Consider the following 21,075-nt stretch of genomic DNA (forward strand, 5'->3'; position numbering starts at 1 on the left):
CTATGTCCTGCAAATCACTTAGCAGAGAAGTCCAGGAAAACAAGGACAGGGATTGAATTGCACAACACGCTCACAACATGTTTCATCACACATTACAGAGGCACCGGTCTCTGGTCGGTTGGTTTTCGGACCAGACCCTGAACCAGAACCTGAACCAGAGCCAGAGCCAGAGCCAGAACCAGACCCTGAACCAGACCCTGAACCAGACCCTGATGCAATCCCCTTCTTTTCAATTGTCACTTTGGGTTTTGGACGTCACTGAGACTCGGAAGGATCAACCTCACTGTTTCCAAATAACATCGAAAGATGTTTTGTCAAACAAATTTCCTTGAGAGCCCTTGAATGTTTCCTATGAGGTGCTTTAACTTCCAGAGATGTTCGAATAGAGACACTTGAACTATTTGTTTGTCTGATTTTCTTGAAACTCTGCCCACGGATGTGAAATGAGCCAAAAAAGATCTTGTAACATGTTGGGACCGATTTTGAACAAAGGGGTGGATCCAGGATTTTCACTTTGTTTAACAATGCATTTTCACCTTTCACCCAGTGCAGACTTTGATATTAGAGACTTGCCATTAGACAAGACAAAGAGACGACCTGTCCTTCTGATTACCTCGTCCAAGACAGTTTGGAAGCTCCGTGGTTTGGTTGTCATGCGGCTCATTGAATTTAACGTTCTGACATCTTGGGCTCAATCCTCCATGAACTTACCAGCAACACCCACCTGAAGCTTTCAAGGAGTTTAAAAAGTGGAGCTCAGTTTTCTCAGGGCGAATAAATAAGTGATGTCACGGGAGTTCTTGGAAGTTCTGAGGATGTGGGTTCAATATTTATGAGGCTCTGAGTATTTTATGTCCAAAATCCAAAGTAAAAATCCAGAGACATTGAATAAGTGGATGTCTAGTCGCTGTCTGTGAGGACAGTTTGAAGGTTTGAGGTTTTAGATTTCAACCCTTATTACTGTTAGTAAAGAAGTCGACTCTCATCATGTAGATATTTGTCAAAAAACAACGTTTTATTTCATTTACTTTTTCGTTGTGAAATTGTCCAATTGTCCAAAGTTGGTAAAGAGAGTATGTATACGTGTGTGTGTGTGTGTGTGTGTGTGTGTGTGTGTGTGTGTGTGTGTGTGTGTGTGTTTGTATTTGTCAGTAATGGCAGCAGCAGATGTTGGTTACATTCCTCACTTCGCTTTTATACTCTCACCACCTCCACTCTCGCTCCGTCCTCGCCTGCTGGCTGCCTTGCCCAAAGGACCAGGGAAATTCTCACTCTGTGGAAAAACTAACACGACACCTCGTTACTGTCATCGTGCAGGAGAACTGGACCCTTAGACACAGAATGAATATTATTTAATTCAATTCCCGTTTGTTCAGTAATGTGGAGCGAACCACTGATCATTTACAATCCCTTGATTTAAGGTTGAGGCCTCTTCTGTCCTTTAAGCAGCTTTTCTGCAATATTCAAATTTAACAGTACAGTACATTTACCAACATACTTTGAAATTTACACTTTACTTTCAGAAACATTTTTATTTGACATTTCATATCTCTAGCCCAGAACATTCAGAGAGAAATATTGGAGTGTTTACGTTTGACTATTTACTTTTTCTATCGATATTTACTAATACCTTGCTTTGGCTTGTTTTTCAATTAACTAATTGGTTTGGACAGTCAATTATCAGATAAATTAATCAATTTATAGAGTTTTTATAAGTGATATAAATTTGGTGTTTTTCAAGTAAAAATACATTTTTGATTCCATCGTCCTAAACTTGATGATTTGCAGCTTTTTCCCTGACTGTTTATTTGACAATTTGGTATATTTTTTATAATACTTTTTTAGATACAACAGGTTGTAATGTTTGTATTTATCTGTAGTAGGAGCTCTCATTTCTGTTTAAACGTTGTCTGGGTTCCTTCTTACAATATTTATTTATTTATTAATTATTCCTCATTCGTTCTTTGTGTTGCTGGTTTTCTTGCTTTAATGTTTTGATGATGTATTTTGGGTAAAAAAACTGATCTCTTTCTTCCCTGGTCTTCTGTGCTGCTGTCAGGAATGTTAAGGTCAAAGGTCGAGTGTACCGACCTCCTGCAAAGTTCATCAGCAAAGTTTTACTGCCCGTGTTTGTGAACACAGCGGGAGACTTCAGAGTTTCTCAGGTCGCGAACTGCCACTGACCTCAGAACTCTCCTCTCACCTCTCAACAGCCTCACAGTTACTTTATGAGGACTGTTACTGCTGACTCCTGCTGTGAATGTGTGTGTGTGTGTGTGTGTGTGTGTGTGTGTGTGTGTGTGTGTGTGTGTGTGTGTGTGTGTGTGTGTGTGTGTGTATGTGTGTGAAGCAGCTCAGGGAAAAGATGTGAGTAGTAAAACAGGTCTTATTTTTACAGTTACATAGAAAGTGTAATTAATTTGTGTCCCTTAGTCTAACTAGTTAATCAAAAGATACAAGGTCATCACAATAACCTGATAGAACCAGAAGAATCGACTCAGCATGAAAACACTTATAAACCATAGGGATGACTTGACAACCCCCACAGAGTGAAGCCAAAGCATCTCTATCACCACCTGGTGGTCATAAATCCAACCTCGCCCATGTTAATGGATGAGATATGATCTTCGTTATTATTTGTTGCGATATTTCAACTTTTTCAAAACACAGTCTTATTCTTTGCTGTTCCAAGTTGCAGTTGTTATAGGTTATATGTCTTTTATTTTTATAATAATTTTTTTAAACATTTAATTTTTACACTTTCTAATTTTATAAAAGCCTGAAAATGTCTTTCATCATGGGTTTTAACTTTCTAAGGGAATATTTTTCCGGAAGGTCGACGCTTGTGTTTCTTTGGATTTTCTACATAACAGCCTGAACATTTTCTAAAAAGTTACCTTGAGGTAAACGTAGATTTGAGTTTGCTTTGTAGAAAGTTCAAAGTTACTGAAAAACCTTGTTTGAGTTAGTCCATGTTCCTTTAATAAAATATTAAAGATGCTTTTCTACAACACAATACCAAAATATATACTTCTGAAGCTAAATTCTATCTAGATAATGTTAGGATTTCAAATTGTAGCTGGTATTTGGGTCTGACTGAAACTATTTGCAACTAAAGAGGGGGGGGGGGGGCATGATCAGTTTGAACCAGATATAAGGCCTTTATTCAAATGATTTATAAATAACCCTTGCTGCATATTGTTAATAATGAATCTTATAATTGTTCTGAATTCTAACTTTTGGTATTAAACCATTATTCCCTTAGACTCATCCAAATATATTTCAAGCAGCTGTCTGATAAAGTTCTGGAGGTCGGACAGTGTGACTTTGTTGACATTGTTTTGTCTCGTTGTTTTGGTTTCGAGGATACTAATGTTTACATCAACAGGACATTGTTTGAATATAGCAGGAACATCATATTCCTTTCTCCAATGGCCTACATGGCACCAGAGGTGTCAAGGCCTTTCATGAAGAGAACATTTTGCTTAGCAACTATCAGAGTAGTAGATGCGTCATAGAGAGCGGCTTCTTGTCACTTCCTGGATTTCTGTGCCAAGAGGCGTGGACATGCCTGTGCACCAACAAGGGAGAACCAAATTGATTTGCGGTGACTCCCCTTCAATCTTTCATAAGCAATCATATTATATCTACTGTTATAACTATATCAAACCCCTTTTGTTCGGGGCCATTATTAACTACCTATTGCTAACTTAATTAGCCTAGGCTGTGATAATTGTCCATAGCTATGTTGTTCAACTTTCATTGCATCTCAATAAATATTTAAATTGGACCAGTCCGGCTCTTCTCATATTTAGGATAAACCAACACGCCTGACAATTACTGATTTTAAACATTTATTCATTCACAAAAGTTGAAATGAAAAACCAGGCAAGACGTTAATTTTCTCTTGATTTTATTCTAAGATATGAAGTTGTCTTTGTCTCAATGTAAAAAGCAGCAATGTTCTTTCACATAACGCTTTATTCATATTCGAAATTCTGAGTCAATTTAATTTGTATTTAATTTTCAAACAAGGTTTGGTTTGAACTAGAATGAAACCACTGACACCTGCTAACACAACTACTGATGTGGTGCGTAGAGAGGCCGACCCACACACAACCACGCGGCTCCTACACACAGGGATCAGCACACAGTGTTGGGCACAGATGTTCACAGACACTTACATAAATGGGTCTAAAAGGTCCAGGTTGGGTTGAGGTGTGAAACAGTTGCTGGGGTATTGCAGAGTCCTCATGCCATGTAAAATGCAGAAAGCACCATGTATTGCTCTAACAGGAAGGGCCTCATCAAACTGCCCCTTTCCCCAGAGAGGAATGGGATGTCCCCACCACGTGGGAGCCGCGAGGGCGAGTCAGATGCAGATTCATCGGTGTAACGCGACCTTCCTACTCGGCTTTCTTGGCCTTCCTCTTGCGAACGCCCTCTCCCAGCTCCTCCTTGGTTTTGATGGGTGAGGCGGCGGGGGCGGGGGCGTGGTGGTGTTCCTCCTCAGCGCCGCCCAGAGGGGAGCCGAACAGCAGGTGGCAGACCCAGGACTCGATGAGGGCGAAGGGGGAGCCGTGGGAGTGTCGGGCGGTCATCACCACCTGGCGGAGGAGAGAGAGAGGGGGTTGGAAAAGTTCAGCTCAGTCAGTGAAAACATCATAAAAGAACTTCCTGATGAAATAACTCATGAAACAGATACCCATGAGTTGCATCATGGGAATTGTAGGATTGAGATTTTGGTGCTTGACCATAGACATAGACATAAAGATGGACAACGTGAATTCTTCTCATAAGTGAAGCCAAAGCATCTTAATCGCCCCCTGGTGGTTGGCTGCAGTATAGTTCATAAATCCCTCCTCTTTCATGTTACTGGATGGGACATTAGGTCAAAGTCAAAGTACTCGTCAGATAACTTTCTACACCACGATCATTACTGAACAGAAAAAATAACTGTTACTGTACTATCGGTTATAGTCCCCGGCGTAATGTGTGTTTTGTTCGATTTAGTCCCATTTATACGTTGAATTTCATACTATATCGTCTCCTGTTTCTTATATATCTTGAAGTCTGAATTTCCTCACTGTCCTTAAAATGTGACGCATATAAAAAACATCCACAGCTTCACTAGAGTTCAACAAGGCCACAGGAAAGTAGCAGAACAATCCACCTAACGTGTCTTGCATCAGAATCTCAGGCCGTCGACTAAACGCACCTTGCTCGTGGCCATGAAGAGGGTGAAGGCGAGGATGAGGATGCTCTTGGACACGGGCAGCCATTGAGCCTCCTGCATGGTGAAGAGGATCGCTCCGTACAGGCTGGCTTTGGTCGGGCTGCGGAGACGGAAAGAGACAAACTGTCAGCGACACATCTGTTCATCATATTCACCACGAGCGGAATCCCAGATGGAGCGCAGGGTAAAAAAACTCCTCCACCGGGTTGAAGCATGTCTATATTTATGGGGTTAAGTTCATCATCTCTCTAAACCAACAGTAAATGTTTATGACACAGTATGAAAGTTTTCTTTTTACTATTTCCTCTTTTATTTAAATTGAGATGTCGGATGTTATTACGAGATTGTGTAATGACACGTTTGAGGCTTAAAGAAATAATCTTAAGTTTATCAAAAGCCCTGTAATAAAGCTAGAGATACTTTTTAACACAATAAAAACTCCTTTTGGGGGTGGAGACATTTTCATCTGACGTTCTTGTGTAACAGAGGGCCTCTTCTGGATGCTGCCACTAGGGGGCACTAACATCAAGAAATACAACATACAGTAGCTCCTTCAACAAACTTGTGTGATTCAAACACGTCCACTGTAGTTTGTGTTTGACTGTGAATCATATTTCTCATATCTATTGGTTTGTTCTGTCTCTGGGTCTTGATGACGTGCTGTAGGAGGCACTGATGAAAGAACAACATCACACATTCAAACAGACTCACAATGACATGCTGAGGATCTCGTTGGACTCGGGCCTCCACACTCCACGCAGCAGCTGCTCAAAGTTGGAAATGAGAGCGACTCCCGATCCTGAGAAGATAAAAATAGAGAGTTTTAAAAAACGTGGTCGCTTGCAGAGGCCTTTCTGTTGTCTGTGGCCATTTCTGTTTCCATGGAATAGTTTCACATTGAGGAAGAACAGGGGGAAATAGGATTTACAGTCGGTGAAAAACATGAGACCTGATAAGAGGACTGGACATCGCAGGCACACTGTACATCTCACTACTCGATCGATCAAGACGATAATGGTTTCAGTACATTGCTCGTTCAAATTTATACATCTTTAAACATCAGGCTTGTAAAACATAATTTGCTCATGGATTTTTAAGGATTTGTCGGTGGGGATGTGTGAACCTGATTTGAGGCCCTGGGGACAAAAATGAGAAGCTGGGACCATAATAATCCCTCAAATCTTTGTTAGACTGAGTTGTGTTGAGTTTTTGTGTTGACTTGCTCCACCTTTGGACACTATCTGGTTCCAGGTTTGCTGTGATTAAACGCAACATTTGATTAACAGGGTGAGGCACAACGATTAGATTTGATTTTTGACCCTGCGGGGACCTAAATGTTAAAGAGTATTATACCTTTGTTGTTATGAGAATTAAAAAATCAAAATCAATTAAATACACTGAAATATGCAGCATAGGATCCTGCCAACATTGTAACACAAACTGTTGTGCTCTCCTGTATGCACACAAGTCGTGAACACACTGACCTTTGACGTATCCTACGATGACCATGATGAAGAAGCCGTGGTGGTAGGCGTGGTGGGCGTGGTGAACGCCGGCGGCGATCTTACGGGTGCGGACGACTTCCTTCAGGGCGACCAACACCAGCTTCACGGGCAGGAAGGCCACACATTTATAGAAGAGGTTCAGTGGGCAGTAGAAGACCAGGTACCTGGGTTTGGATATGGCAGAGAGAAGATAAGATATCAAGGAAATATTTCACCACTATAATTTAGATTTAGCTTTGGTGATAACATATGTTCGGAATGTTTTCTAAGCTCTGTAGGAATCCATTTTGTACGTTTTTGTTATCTTGCTGACAAACAGATTGACTGCAGCAGAGCCTCCATGGTGGAGTTAATGACCCTGAGTCACCTGGATTCAAGAAAAGTCTTTAAGAGATTCATGTTGTGATTCGTGAATATGGGCTGTACAAATAAAATATAATTGATTGATTGAGAAGTAATTTGACGAGTTTGTCCTGTCAGATCTAAACTGACAGTCACAATCCACCAATTATCAGCCAAATAATTATTTGGTATGGAATCATCTCCATACATTGACCTGCAGGGGACAATTTAATCACATACAAAATCTTAAAAGTTCTAAGAGTAGCCTGGATTTAAAAGAAGCAGGTTTGTGACCTTGTGCAACTCTGTAACTGAATCGCTCCTCCCCTCTTGAAGGGTGAAGACACTTTGAGGATTCTCTCACCAGACAGCTGAGGCCAGCAGGATGTGGCTGTTGTATTGGAAATAGTCGACTGGGCTGCTCCCGAGCAAGATGTCGGCCAGGATGTAACTACTGAAGCAGTAGAGCATGGCACAGAGCCATGAGGCCACGGGACTCCTGCGGGAAACCTCCACCGAGCCTGAAACACAGAGGAACAGCCGTCTTAACAATTAAAATGTTCTTTCTTCCTATCATGTCTTTTCTTAAAATTGAAATGACTCAATAAATAGATTAGGATTATAGGGTTATGGGAAATACCACACAGACTTTCCTTCAATTCCTTATCCGCTGTGAACGGGGGGGAAAAGTTCTGTTATAAATTTTTGTCCTTTTTTGCGGGAAAATTGCAAATTGCAAATTTTGAATGTTTGTTCATTGAGCTCAGAACTGTTGGCGATGACCTTCTCAAGTCAATATCTGTGGATCCCTTGTGTGTTTGTCTGCTGTATCTACATCCACACCCCATCCACCATGTCTGTGCACGCCCTGATAGTATGTCTCTTTATCATAATCTAATATTGACTCAGGAGACGTTTACATGCAAAGCGTACGTATTAAAGAATGTGCGTTTAAGCGAGAAAGGTCTTTCCAGTGTTACAACATTGTGGGAGACGCTCAGTGAATCGAGATGCGAGTGCAGATCTCCGACAACAGGTGGGCGAGGGTGTCGTGGTGTGAGCGGCTCTCGGTGAGAGGGCAATCCGATCCCGAGATATGTGGCCCTATAAATAAAACCCAGCTCAACTGCTTCTCCTGCCTTGCAACTGTCTTGACCTCTGACCCCCACACTTGTCTCTCTCCTTCTCCCCTCCGTCACTGTGGATCTCAAAACTCATTCATGTGCTCCTCTGATACGTAGCGAGTGCGTGAATTACTCCGGCATGTGTGTCTGTGTGTGGGGGGGGTGGGGGTGGGGGTTGGGGGGTAATGAATGGTGATTCTTGCAAATGTTGGCAGCGTGGTTCATTTGACTGTGAAATATTCTGATGTAAAGTCGTTCGGTTACAGACATGAAGTCGAGTTTGGGAACAGACACAGACACAGACTGCAGCTCAGCCTGAGACCAATGATATAATGGATTTAACTCTAAAACGCACGTTAATGCTTTCAACTGTACGAATGTCCTTACACAACAGGGGTAAGGGAACAACAGAGGTAGCAGCACTGACGCCTCACAGAAAGAAGGTTCCCCGTTCGAAAAACTGGTTTTGTTATTTTTGGAGTTTGCATGTTTCGCCTGACTTCTGGGAGAGTTTTCTTCAGGTGCTTCCTCCCACAGTCATAGCACATGCAGACTGGAGTTAGGTCAACTGGAGACCCCAGTTGTCGTTAGGTGGGAATGTGAGTGTGAATTTTTTTCTGTCTCTATATGTCGGCTCTGTGTTACACTGGCGACCTGTCCAGGGTGGAGGCCGCCTCTCGCCAAATGTCAAGAGGGATTTGCTCCAGCTCCCCTCCCCCCCCCTCACGCCACCCTCAAGACTATAAGCGTTATAGATGGATGAATGGATGGATGGACAAAAGACAAATATGTTATAAGGACTATCACCCTAACCTCTATACTACGGGACATGTGAACAGCAATGCAGTGTTAGATCTGCTGTTTTTTTTACACCTGTTGAATTTGAAGTAAACTAATTTAAAAGTTGATCTCAGCTTCACACTCACTACACAAACTGCTTTGATACAGAAGTCGTTACTGACACACGTTGATGCCTTTTTATGAGTGAACTGAGTGAAGTGAAATGCTCACATTTAGCTAAAAACTGATTTTGAATGAAGTGTCGCTTCTTTTTAACTCTACACCAGTCTTCCAATCGGGGACTCGCGTGACATCACTTAGGATGAATCCGCTTATTTCATGCAGCTTCCTTGAACTTCAAACTAAAACTGTTTTCACATAAGTTCAGCCCGAGACCTGTGAACAGACTGATGAGTATCTGACTCTGTGAGCTCGATGAGATTGATGCGACAGTTCATTCAAAGGGAAAAGGTCATCTGTTTTCTATTTCCTGTGTTATATTGTAAATAAACACACAGGAAGTTCAACATCATAGTAAATCCCTCACAAACTAGTATGGTTAATGTAGGTGCAGATTTTTGACATCCATTAATTTCCTTTCAGTTTCCTGAAGCCAAATAGTGAAGAGGAGGGGCATGAATGTTCATTCACCTTCCTGGACGCTCCTGTACTTTCCTCTCTGCAAGTGGCTTGAGCATCACTGCAGAGGAAGCTGAGGGTGATAATAACATAAAGATGAATTTTGTTTTCCAGCATCCCAGTTGTTTGAGTAGGAAACATGTGAATCATGTTGTACAAGCCGTAAACTTCCAGTAAAAGTTGTGAGCTTTGGTTCCCATTCTACACGCTCTACCCCACCAAGGGACAAGAAGGTCACGCTGTGCTTCTTGCTCAACAACTGAATTCATGTTTAACACTAAATAACACACTCGGCCCAAATGTAGCCTCCTGCAGCATGAGGGGCTTCGGAGGCCCACTGACACCGGCTATATCCGGATCTTCTATTTATTGCCCCAAGTCGCTGGAATGCACCGGCCATCTCTCGGGTTTCAGCCTCCTTACAGCGCTCAACGTCAATTCAGAGGAGCTAAATCTTGGAAAAATATCCAACTTGACCCAAAGCTGAGTGGTTTTAATCTACTCCAGTGGTTTCCCACAGAGTAAAGGAGGTCAGGCTGCTGCAGACACACACACACACACACGAACACACACAGTCACCTCACAGCAAGTGAAGCAGAGAGCTGTGGTGCTCCGGCTTATGCAGGTCATGCTTTATAAGGATATAGGGCAACTGTAGTGATAACAGCAGAAAGTCCATATTGGGATATAAGAGCCCGGAGTGTTCATATCACAGAAGATTAACGTTAGAACTGACTATAATTACATCATTATACAATACATTCTACAAACCCTAGATTGTTTAAATTTCAGTTATTACTTATATATTAATATTTATTCTAGACAAATGTTATTTAAGCTGTGTTTTCTTTTACTTTAAATAGTTGTAAACACATAAGTCTGGTGCGAACGTGAAGCTTGTACAGACACTGCACCTGCATGTATGACCTTAGAAACAGGTTTATCGTGTTTATCTTTAATTCAAACACACATTTTGACTTGATCAGCAAACAGAGAAGAAACTCACCCGGCTCATACTTGAGGTACAGGATGGACACGATGTAATAAGCGACGTCAAACACAGGAAACATTCCCATTTTGGAGAACGCTTGGGCTAAGTCGTCCAAATTGAGAAGTGACAGCACCTCCATGATGAGTCTCTGACAACGATCCTTGTTTTTGAATGTCTTTTTTTTTTAAAGTCTATTTGTTATTCCAAGCGCGCACTCTTGATCGGAAGCCCCCCCTTGCCCGGTCCACCGACACACCACCAAGCCCACCGAGGTCTCGAAAGAGAAAGCCTGTGACACTGAAGCCCACCTATTAATACCGCTCATCTCCACAGCATCTTCATCTTCATCATCTTCATCAGCAGCAGCAGCAGCTCCGTGCCAGCTGCTGTGGAGGGGAGGTCCACATGCCAGCTGCCCGAGAATTACACGGACAAACCAACAGCTCCCTCTCCTGCCTTCCTCTTCATCATACTCATCCTCCTCATTGCTGCATCACGGTGAGGTTTGTCTGCAGCCCTCGAGACACAACACGTGGAGTCAAGCCTCGCGTTCAGTAACTGACTGATTCACTCGTTCATGAAAAAAATCACAAATAAACATCCATTAATCCGGATCAGCTCCTGCACCGAGGCGGACTCACAGGCAGCGAGGGACCGAGTCTAATCCCCCGCAGCTCCGCAGCGTTGGCTGATGTCACCGCTTGTTTACATTCTCACAGACCGAGTAAAAAGGCTGCAGTGAAACGTGCAGTGCTCTCAAACGGCTCGTATATTTTTCAGATATTTTTATTTTAATATTTTATATATAAATAAGAAAATAGATAAAAAAAAAGATATAACAAAATTTAATTAAATGAATCCTTCCAGAAGCGAACTGCGAACCCCCTGCACAGAAGTGAACTACGCACCTCCTGCGCAATAGTGGACTGCAAAGGATTAATATTTTTTATGGTTTTAAAATTGCATAGTGTAAGATATTGTGCAACGACCACTCTACCCTCTAGGCCACAGATACTGGAGTTATTCAATACATTAAGCGTTTCCATACATACCATGTGATTATCTTATGAAGTATTGCTCATTATATTCCCCGCAGTGTTATAAACAGTTACTAGTCTCATGTAGTTTCTTCTTTACGTCTTATTATGAAATGTTACTGTTGTTACATTTCTTGTCTTATGGTGGCGCTCGCTTTTTTGTCCTCAGCTTCCTGACAAGTCAAACTGAGGGGCAGCAATAACCCTCTCTCCCGGCCAGTAGTTACACTGGAACCTCGTTGGTCACATTCCTGATGACGTAGCCGAATGCGGAAGTGGGACGTCTCTGTGATGTGACGGGAAACAAGATGATCGCGGATCTGTTGATATTCGGGTAAATGATTCAGTGTCAGACGGATTCTAACACGGAAACAGTGCTTTTATCAAACTGCCTTGGTCTTCTTTGTGTGTTATCGTCCACTGTGGCGTCAGTAAGATGGCGGTGTGACAAGCTAACTAGCTCCGTTGCTAATGCCAGCTCAGCAGCTAGCGCTGGCCCCGCAGGTAAACAAGCTCATCTGTAGACACCGTGTCTCTCTGTGCTCCACAGGACTTTACTGGTGAATGCAGGGGCCGTGCTGAACTTCAAACTGTGAGTGGTCACCTCCCTGACACAAATCTGACTCAGCACTTAGTCTAAATACAATTAAGTTAGTGGATAGAACGACACACTATGATAATCCCTCAAAATGTTATTAAAGAAAAGATCAAGGTTGTTCAAATTATTCTGTCAGTAGTTAAATATATGAGACATGCTGTTATAGTTTATATGTTGTCATCATTAAAAGCTCAACAAAATAAATAACTACGTAAAGTTGAACAGAAGAAAGTAATTAATATAAGCAAAGGGTATTGAGGTTAGGACAACAATGTGTTGAGGGCGTGTCGAAAGCAGTTTCGACTTTCTCAATCCTGATAATATCAGTTATTTTGCTGTAAATAAAAATAAGCTTTAAATGTTAATATAGTTAAGGGAGGGCCCTATTTATTATTATGATCCCACACACTCTTTATAAAAATGTTTCTTGCTGCTTTAAACTGCATTTACCATTTGGCGAGATGCTCTGATGCCGGTGCAGTGAGGGTTACATGCCACAGACAGAAGATGAAGCAATAGTAACAAAATCAGAAATGTCAAGACGATGTAAAACCACCGCAGAGCAAGAGGAAACAGCACAACATAAATACAGTAATACAACATCAGAATCTATTATTCAAACAACAAGTATCAAGCATTATTGACTCAATTAGACACAAAGATAAGAAATAATCAGAAAGGAAAATGAAATAACAATCATAATGTTAATGTTAAACTATGCTTAAAGGCGTAGTTACACGTCAGGACAATTGTAATGTCCGACCTGTAATTCATAGGCCATGACGCACAGACACAACGACAGGAGATCATACACAATTGTTGAAGAGGTGCAGAGAAAAGGTAACGGAGGGAGTTTGACTGTCCCTGTTTTACAGCAAAAGGAAGGAGTCCCAAGGATTTGGAGATGACTCCAGAGCGCCAACAACAGGTGTGTATGAGTGTTGCAGAGATATGGAATTACAATAACAAAAACACTAGTAGTATGTTAAAGCTTGGCAATTAAAAAATTATTGGTATCTTCTTCAGGCGACAACATCCGAGAGTTCCTGCTCAGCCTGCGATACTTTCGGATCTTCATCGCTCTCTGGAACATCTTCATGATGTTCTGCATGATAGTGTGAGTAAGATGCTTGTGGCCAATGCTGCCCATGTGCTTAAATGAGTTAAGGCCGGCGCATGCTTCTGCAACTGCGTCGGCGGCTTTTCACGCAGCTGTGTCGCAGGACTCTTTGTCAGTCATGCTTCCCCAAGCTTCCCCAAGCGCTGCGCCTCTTATAAAGCAATGCGCCGCCAGAACACTAGGCGGAGTAATGTTTTTTGTCGGAGACAACCTTAGAGACGCCTTCTTTCTTCTTCGTCGATTGTTTATTTACATAGCCACTGCGGCTCCTCGTAGCCTTTTTCTGGCGGACAAATCCGCCAGTCAGTGACGGGTTAACCAAGTGATCATACTTTCGGATCTCTTCTGCCAAACGCTCTTCTATTTGGTCCATATTGGTTCTTCTAAATCTTCTGTTGTTTCTGCGGTTATTATGTGGCATGAAACCGGAACTAATACTCCGGAAAGGATGTAGTTAGCAAACCAATCACATCCCTTGCGGGCGGCGGGAGGCTCGCGTCGCTTTGCAGTCTAGTTAGAAAAATGGGGCGAAGCGTGTAAGCACGTAAGAAGAGATACATAAGCACGTAAGGGGCCCGGAAGGGCTCTTGCTCTTGCGGGGCCATGAAAACGAAGAAGCATGCGCCGGCTTTTAGTATTGGATGTGAAGATGAATTTGCTGCTCATCTAACTGGTTGACTGTCTTCAATCCTCACAGATTATTTGGATCATGATCGACATTTGCAGGGACCAGAATCCAGAACCCCTCCTGGTTTTTCAAGATGGATGCTCTAAATTACTTCTTTATAGAACCTTTCTGTTCCTTTCGCCATTTTAAACTATAACTATACTATATTTTCTTTACCACCTCTAATTCAAATACTACTTCTGGTCTCGCTGTACAGGAACCTATGAATCACTGTATTTATTTAGTCTGATTGAGGTTTTCACATTTTTACAATTCTGTAAACTGTGACTATGAATAGCCCTGCCCTCTGCTGGACATGTGTTGTCATGTGCCCTCGAGCTTCTGTACAGAAAAGTTGATTTGTTTTCTTGAGCATTGCCAATATATATAAAAAAAAGATCATCTGGGTTGTAACGATGTACAGCCAACAGGAATTGTTAATAGAATTCTTACAGGATAGAATTGTTATTTCTGTGGCTTGTTAGCTCACTGTCATCATTGAAGGATCTCGTTCTGTCCCAAAGCCTCACAAACTTACCATGGGCCCTTTTCCTGTGTGCATATATGATGAGATATATAAACAACTCAAAAGTCAACTGTTGTTATGTGCAGCCTCTCAGAGAGAAACTGTCATTTCCTGTGGTTTGGGGCACCTGGGCTGTAAGTAAATATGCACTTTGATGTAAATGTGTCCTTGTTCTCTTTCCAATAAAAATACACTTTTCTTATCCAGTGTCTGTTAAATGACTGATTATACCGACCTTACAATTAATAATGCAATACATATTTTTGATTGATTGATAGATAGATAGATGAATAGATTGACCCGTTTACATTTCCTGTGTTATTACGTGCATGGCTGGGTGGTTCTCTGCTGTATTGTTTTATAGCTTTTTTATTACTCCTACAAAGAGAAGATGAATGTTCTGATCAAGGGAGCCTTCTTCATTTAGGAGAGCTGGATTCCAAGGCACACCCACAACACCAGCTTGATCCTCTAGAACAAAGTCTAGGTCCTCAGCATCAGAGATTTCAGACTCACAATCAAGACAAAAAATTGCCTCCTCATTTTCCTCATCCTGTTCTTCATGCGGCATCTTTATGAACATTAAACAGTACGACTGAAATGATTGAGACCATCCATACTGACACTGGATGAAGAAATTCAAAAGCATAGTTTTTAAAGTCTTATCTATCAGTCTATAAAGCATATACTGTTATATTTCGAGTTTAATTAGTTGATCCAGTTATGTTTAGCTAGCCAGAAAAGAAGCTAGCTAGCTAACAGCTAGTTAGTATTGTATGTATTTTCTCTTTCCCACTAGTAATAGATTGTAAAATAAGACTCACATGCGTCAGATGTGCAAAAGCAGCTTAGATGTGTTTATAATGTAAGAAAGGAAAAGGTAAAATAACGATTTGTAGTAATCAAAAACAAGATTTAAAGAAACCTTAGAATATTAAATAATGAACATTTATTTAGAACACAAAGCAAAGAAACACATCACTCATTCATGAAATAACACAGGAAACGAAGACGAGCCATTTCTGACCCATGTTTTAGAATTTGAAGAATAGAGATTTTATGTTAAAAAATTTAAGACCTGAAATACTGAATACTGAACGATAAAGATAAAGGAACACAATCTGAGCCGGGTCCCGTTTGACCCACGTTGTGAACCCAAAGTGTTAAAATCCAATCCAAATCGACGCGGTGACGTCAACGACTCTGACGTACGATCCAGCGGCTGACGCAGGGTCGACGTCTCCGGCAGAGACGCCTCCTCGAAACAACGGTCGTCCAGTTACGACCTGTTTCTCTTCTCACTCTGGTATGAAACCACGCGCGGGGCTGGGACTTTGTGTTCTGTGACCGTCCGAACCTTAGCTAAGATTCGGCGGGCGTCGACTCGGGAACAGTGGGTTCGTTGACCGGTGAAACGGTCCAGTTCACCAGGCTAACACCGACTAGCTAACAGCTAACCAGCTGCACTCAACAAGCAGGGGCGCTGCTGATGCTGTTGTTTCACAGAATGGGGCTAAGCTACATTCACCTGCTATCTCAGGCTGTTTGGTTCATTAGTTAGCTAACCCAACCATTCGAACCGATGTTAAGTCATGGGAGTTATACACTAGCTTGCGTTTCCTTCGTTCACGTGTACGCCATTAACGTCAGGTTGTTTCTATATATATATATTGCTATTCAGTTTCAGTTGCTGGTGCACATGAACCACAGTGAGAACACTGCCCGTCGAGCCACCAGAGATGCTCATATTTGAGGAACACTTAAAGAAAAGAGAAAAGCAAACACCATCTCTCTCACATAATGGTTCCTCATATCCTATCAATCCGTTTTTTTTTATTGTGATTGCTGGAATTTAAAGGGTCCACATTCGTGAATAAATGCCAGTCAAGCTTCTTGCAGAGCCTCAGGGGACATCTTCATATTGTTATAGATTATAGATTATTATAGAATTTTAAGTGAATATCAAAACTGATGATGTTTTCTGTTCTGAATCATCTCAGCTTATTGTCTCAGCTCCAGTTGAATAATGACATTTAAGCCTGGCCACTATCACCATGCATAAATCTTGAAGTATCTCTTGCCAGTGATACGTGACTCACACTTTGTCTGTCCCGTGTCTCTCGCAGCCGAGGAGCAACTGCTGGGATGCCAAAGAAGTTCCAGGGCGAGAACTCCAAGGCGGTCACAGCCAGAGCCCGAAAGGCCGAGGCCAAGGCGACGGAAGACGCCCGCAAGAAGAAAGAGGAGGAGGACTCCCTGTGGCAGGAAACTGACAAACATGTGCTCAAGAAGGGGCAGAGAAAGGTGAGCTGTTACTCCAGCCAGCTCCCTCTGGGTAGCCTGCTCAGAGAGGAAGAAATAAACACGACGGAAATGTTGACAACATGCTGTCAAATTTGAAAACAGCTTTTGATGTGGGGCCGGAACCCTGTCTTACCTTTTTCACACATAAATCCACAGGTCTAAAGTCTAGATGGGATTAAGTCTTAACTTCCCCCTGCAGATTTTAGTTTTTAGCAGCTAATTACAGAACAGCACAAACAAACAGAGAAACAATAGAGAACACATTTCCTTTACTTAACCTAATCAGCATTTAAGTGATCGGAAGACAGACATTTATTTAGTAATCTTAAATATCTTGATTTACATAGTGTATAAAACGATGGATGAGTATAAGTAAAGCTACATTGATTTCACAGAGAGAAAGACAAACTATATGTTCCCAGACAGCCTGAGCTTGACCTTGACTTAACTCTGCATCCTCTGCTTCACAAACCATAATGGAATCACTTCTTTGGGAACTTAACTTGGGATTTATTTTAATGTCTCTTCGCTAAGCACACAATACATACCAATATTTTTGGTCTGTAAAAAAATAACATCATCCTGCTTTTCCAGGACGACAAGGAGAAGAAGAGGATCGAACTCCTGGAGAGGAAAAAAGAAAACCAGCGTCTTCTGGATGAAGAGTTCGCCAGAATTAAAGGCAAATCCACAGAGGCTCCAGGCGGAGGAAAAGTGACCCGGGCCCAGATCGAGGAGACGCTTCTGAATGAGCAGCAAGAGGAGCTCCAACCGAAAGGTAAAGATCGGGTTGTCAAGATGAGTCAGGATCCGATAAAATCAGAAAGCTGTCACTGAAACTCCAACCAGTGTTCATTTTGGCAGCTATTTTTGATTTAGTCTTAGTCTTAGTCTTTTGACGAAAATGCATTTTAGTTTTAGGAACATTTAGTCATTTTTATCCTTCTTAGTTTTAGTCACATTTAATAGCCAAATTAAACTCCTTTTCTGTAAAAACATATAGCTGCAGCCTTATAGCTTAAAAATATATATTTAGTTTTAAATGTGAAAACAAAAAGGGAGAGCAGGTCAGACTGGAGGCGAACACAGAAACTGTGTTTTTCGGTACGTCTTCGTCTCGTCTTCGTCATGGAAAAAAGGTTGTTAACGAATATATTTCGTCATAGTTTTCGTCAACGAAATTAACACTGACTCCAACGTGTATTTAGTTTAACCATGACAGCACCTTCTCATGTTTCAAATGATTGTTTCCTACAGAAAAGAGCCACCTGGAGACTCCACTGGAGGAGAACGTGAACATTATCATCCCTGAAAAAGGAGCAGTGGAAGCCAGATCCATAGAAGATGCCATCGCTGTACTGAGGTACATTTACATTTTGCTCTGTGTTACCCGCTGTTGTCCTAGTGATCTCTGCAATGCTGATTTTAATTGACGGCCGACGTGACTCGTGAACGTTAACGATTCATTGTTATTCATTCTGTCTTCTTTGTCTTCTAGCACGGGGCCTGAGGACCTGGACCGCCACCCGGAGCGGAGGGTGAAAGCAGCGTTTCTTGCCTATGAGGAGGCAAACATGCCTCTCCTTAAAAAGGAGAACCCCAACATGAGATTGTCGCAGCTGAAGCAGCAGCTGAAGAAGGAATGGATGAAGTCACCGGAGAACCCCTTGAACCAGCGCTTTTCCTCATACAACTCAAAGTGATAACACTTCTTCCATCATGATGCCATTTGAGCACTTTGGAGACTTTAATTGGAAAAATCTAATAATTTCATCCTTAAAATAACGTGGCCACTACCTGCTCAGAAACAATATCTGCAGTACCAGAGGACGCTCGGCTCCGAGGAGAAGCTCACCCCTCAACGTCACAACTAATCATGTCCGTGCACGTGGCCTCTAATTTTGAATGTGCGCATCTAATAAATTTAATGACATCTCTTTTTTTCTTTACTTTTTTAGCACTTCTCTGAAAGTGGGGAATTGGATGTTTTGAGAGTAACTTATTAAAGTTGACCGCTCGACCATCAGTCATGTCTTGCGATCTTTCTTGTTTGGAGACACGGGGAATAGAAGATGATGGATTTCAAACTTTGATTCATTCGCGGAGAAAGTCGACAATTCAGCCAACAACACAGTAGGCTCACTGGTCAATTTAAGACAAGAGATTAACTGTTAGATCAATTAGAGATAATAGATCCATCTGCCAGGTGACTGTTACTAATATAATACTGCTGATGCTCCCCCTCCAGTATTTGAAGGCTCTGTACTCTGTGATCTAGGATCCCCATGAGCACAATTTGCCATTTAAGAAGAAGTTATATGAGGAAGAAATTGGTTTCAATCGTGTCGGAGCCTTAGTGTGTCTAGCTTGGCGAGTTCATTTGTAAAGCACATTCCAGTTCAATGTGCTTTACATAAAATATAAAAGGCATCATGACAAATTGTAAAAGCAACATAAGACAAAACAGAAAAGGAAGCATCGGAAAAAGTTACATAGGCTCTGGGGTCAGAAAGCAGACCTGTTCCTGACGACCTGAGGAATCTGGATGGTTCATAACACAGCAGGACATCAGATCTATGCTCTAAATCATTCAGTGCTTTATAAACTAACAGCAGGATTTTGAAGTGGTGTTATTGACTTAGCTGCAAGTTTTCGAGAGGTTCTGTTTTTGAGAGACCTGTAAAGACCCAATTACAAGTCAGCAGAAGATTAATGCATGGACAAGGTTTTCCAAATCCTGCTTAGACACAAGTTCTTTTACCCTCGACATGTTCTTCAGGTGGTAAAAATGTGACTGCAATTTTGTTAATGTAACCCATCTGCACCAAGAAGAAAGAAGAAGACAAGACTGTGCTCTATACAGATTTGTATTGGTAAAGTTATTGTGTCAATGAGACTTTTTTTGACATTACTAAAATGACCAAGAGATATTTCCTCAAATAAAAAACCTCTTCATCTTGTACAGGAAGAAACTGGCCTCTCTTATCAACGGCAGCAGACGCTTTGGCCTCTCGCCGGCTGTGTTAGTGTCCTGGTGGGCTGGTTGAATTTCTGAAAACACTTTTGTGATCGAACAATCCGAATTGTGCTGCCTTGTTATTAATAACAAATCTGTTTATGAAATGACCAATATTATCATGAGATGTATCTGGTAGTTACACAACAATTCAACTTAAATCCAGCTTATCATAACAACATTTACTTATCTTCGCCGTTTTTTCCTATTTTTTTTCATTTTATTGTGGCGAGTGGCTCTGGTGGTCACAAAGCTTTTCTCCAGCGCAGCAACATTCACATACTGAGCTGCTGAGGCAGCGAACTGCTTTGTAGGTTTGTCAAACACAATTACAGGGCTGCAGCAGCATGACCACAAGTACATAAACAAATAACTGAAAGGTAAATAACAAATACACTTTACATGCTGTTATATGTGGGAATTTGGGTTTAAAACACAAAAGGTTTTAACTAAAACTAAGTTTTCAATTTTTAGGAACTGAAAAAAAAGGAACTTGAAAATAAAAACAAAACAGAATATGATATTTGAGCCACTATTTTCTTTTATTAGAAGTGGAGTATCTGGTGTATTTCATATTCGGAGGCATCAGATCTGTTTTGTATTAGTAGTTTTTTTAATGTCTAAATAACCAAAAATTAACTGAATCAACATTTTTAGTGTTGTTTAGCGTTATTATAAATTTTCTGTTTGTGTTTGTGTTTGTTAGACGTCGAATACACGAGACAAGCCCGGTGCTCCCTGGCTTGATTCATTTGAGGCAGATTTATAAATGGACACTTTTGTCCATCCAGGCTCTTGTGGCGGAGGAGATAAGAGACCCTGTGAAGACCTTTGAAATACGGAGCTTTAATGACAACTTCAACTGACCTTTTACTTTCCATTTGGCATTAAAGAAACCAGTTCCCTTTTCTCTTTCCCTAGCAACCAATCAGTCCCCTCCCAATTTATAGGGATTTCTTTGAGCTCATGTGCGTGTGATGTTGCGCCTGAACATCACACGTTCTCCGGTCTGATGTTACAAGGCTTGTTTTTGTCTTTCTTTATCCTAACCTGTTGCCGCTCCTCTAACCCTCCCACTCTCTGTCCATTTGCATGTCCACCCTTTAACAGGCCAGCTGCTGCTGCCCTTTTCTTTCTTCATGATGAATTCTAATCATCACTTTCAAAGGAAAGCGTCTCCAAAGCTCCTT

At 41.6% G+C, this 21,075-nt stretch overlaps 3 protein-coding genes across 3 annotated transcripts; 2 read left to right on the plus strand and 1 right to left on the minus strand.

The window, feature by feature from the left end:
- Window positions 1–3,896: 3,896 nt before the first annotated feature.
- On the minus strand, window positions 3,897–11,053 carry tmem38a (transmembrane protein 38A). The gene is made up of 6 exons (XM_062394991.1): window positions 10,633–11,053; window positions 7,448–7,604; window positions 6,721–6,905; window positions 5,948–6,035; window positions 5,219–5,336; window positions 3,897–4,607 (listed from the first exon to the last, which is right to left on the minus strand). Exons 1-6 carry the CDS (start codon window positions 10,754–10,756, stop codon window positions 4,407–4,409), a joined length of 873 nt encoding a protein of 290 aa, XP_062250975.1. The 5' UTR covers window positions 10,757–11,053; the 3' UTR covers window positions 3,897–4,406.
- Window positions 11,054–11,830: 777 nt separating this feature from the next.
- On the plus strand, window positions 11,831–14,767 carry smim7 (small integral membrane protein 7). Its single transcript, XM_062394992.1, has 5 exons — window positions 11,831–11,988; window positions 12,205–12,246; window positions 13,128–13,180; window positions 13,279–13,369; window positions 14,070–14,767. Exons 1-5 carry the CDS (start codon window positions 11,963–11,965, stop codon window positions 14,083–14,085), a joined length of 228 nt encoding a protein of 75 aa, XP_062250976.1. The 5' UTR covers window positions 11,831–11,962; the 3' UTR covers window positions 14,086–14,767.
- A 980-nt stretch (window positions 14,768–15,747) lies between these two features.
- ccdc124 (coiled-coil domain containing 124) lies at window positions 15,748–18,895 on the plus strand. The gene is made up of 5 exons (XM_062395836.1): window positions 15,748–15,871; window positions 16,692–16,869; window positions 17,464–17,647; window positions 18,127–18,232; window positions 18,368–18,895. The coding sequence occupies exons 2-5, from the start codon at window positions 16,711–16,713 to the stop codon at window positions 18,570–18,572; spliced, it is 654 nt and encodes a 217-aa protein (XP_062251820.1). The 5' UTR covers window positions 15,748–15,871; window positions 16,692–16,710; the 3' UTR covers window positions 18,573–18,895.
- Window positions 18,896–21,075: the final 2,180 nt, after the last annotated feature.

The sequence above is a fragment of the Platichthys flesus genome, chromosome 9 (genome assembly GCF_949316205.1).
Source record: "Platichthys flesus chromosome 9, fPlaFle2.1, whole genome shotgun sequence".
NCBI lineage: Eukaryota > Metazoa > Chordata > Actinopteri > Pleuronectiformes > Pleuronectidae > Platichthys > Platichthys flesus.

Coding starts and splice junctions, on each gene's coding strand:
- tmem38a (XM_062394991.1), bottom strand. CDS start 10,756: ATGGAGGTGCTGTCACTTCTCAATTTGGACGACTTAGCCCAAGCGTTC. Junction 6,906..7,447: donor CTGCTGGCCTCAGCTGTCTG/GTGAGAGAATCC, acceptor ATCCAAACCCAG/GTACCTGGTCTTCTACTGCC. Junction 4,608..5,218: donor TCTTCATGGCCACGAGCAAG/GTGCGTTTAGTC, acceptor CTCCTCCGCCAG/GTGGTGATGACCGCCCGACA.
- ccdc124 (XM_062395836.1), top strand. CDS start 16,711: ATGCCAAAGAAGTTCCAGGGCGAGAACTCCAAGGCGGTCACAGCCAGA. Junction 16,870..17,463: donor TCAAGAAGGGGCAGAGAAAG/GTGAGCTGTTAC, acceptor CTGCTTTTCCAG/GACGACAAGGAGAAGAAGAG. Junction 18,233..18,367: donor GATGCCATCGCTGTACTGAG/GTACATTTACAT, acceptor TTTGTCTTCTAG/CACGGGGCCTGAGGACCTGG.
- smim7 (XM_062394992.1), top strand. CDS start 11,963: ATGATCGCGGATCTGTTGATATTCGG. Junction 11,989..12,204: donor GCGGATCTGTTGATATTCGG/GTAAATGATTCA, acceptor TGTGCTCCACAG/GACTTTACTGGTGAATGCAG. Junction 13,181..13,278: donor CTCCAGAGCGCCAACAACAG/GTGTGTATGAGT, acceptor TATCTTCTTCAG/GCGACAACATCCGAGAGTTC.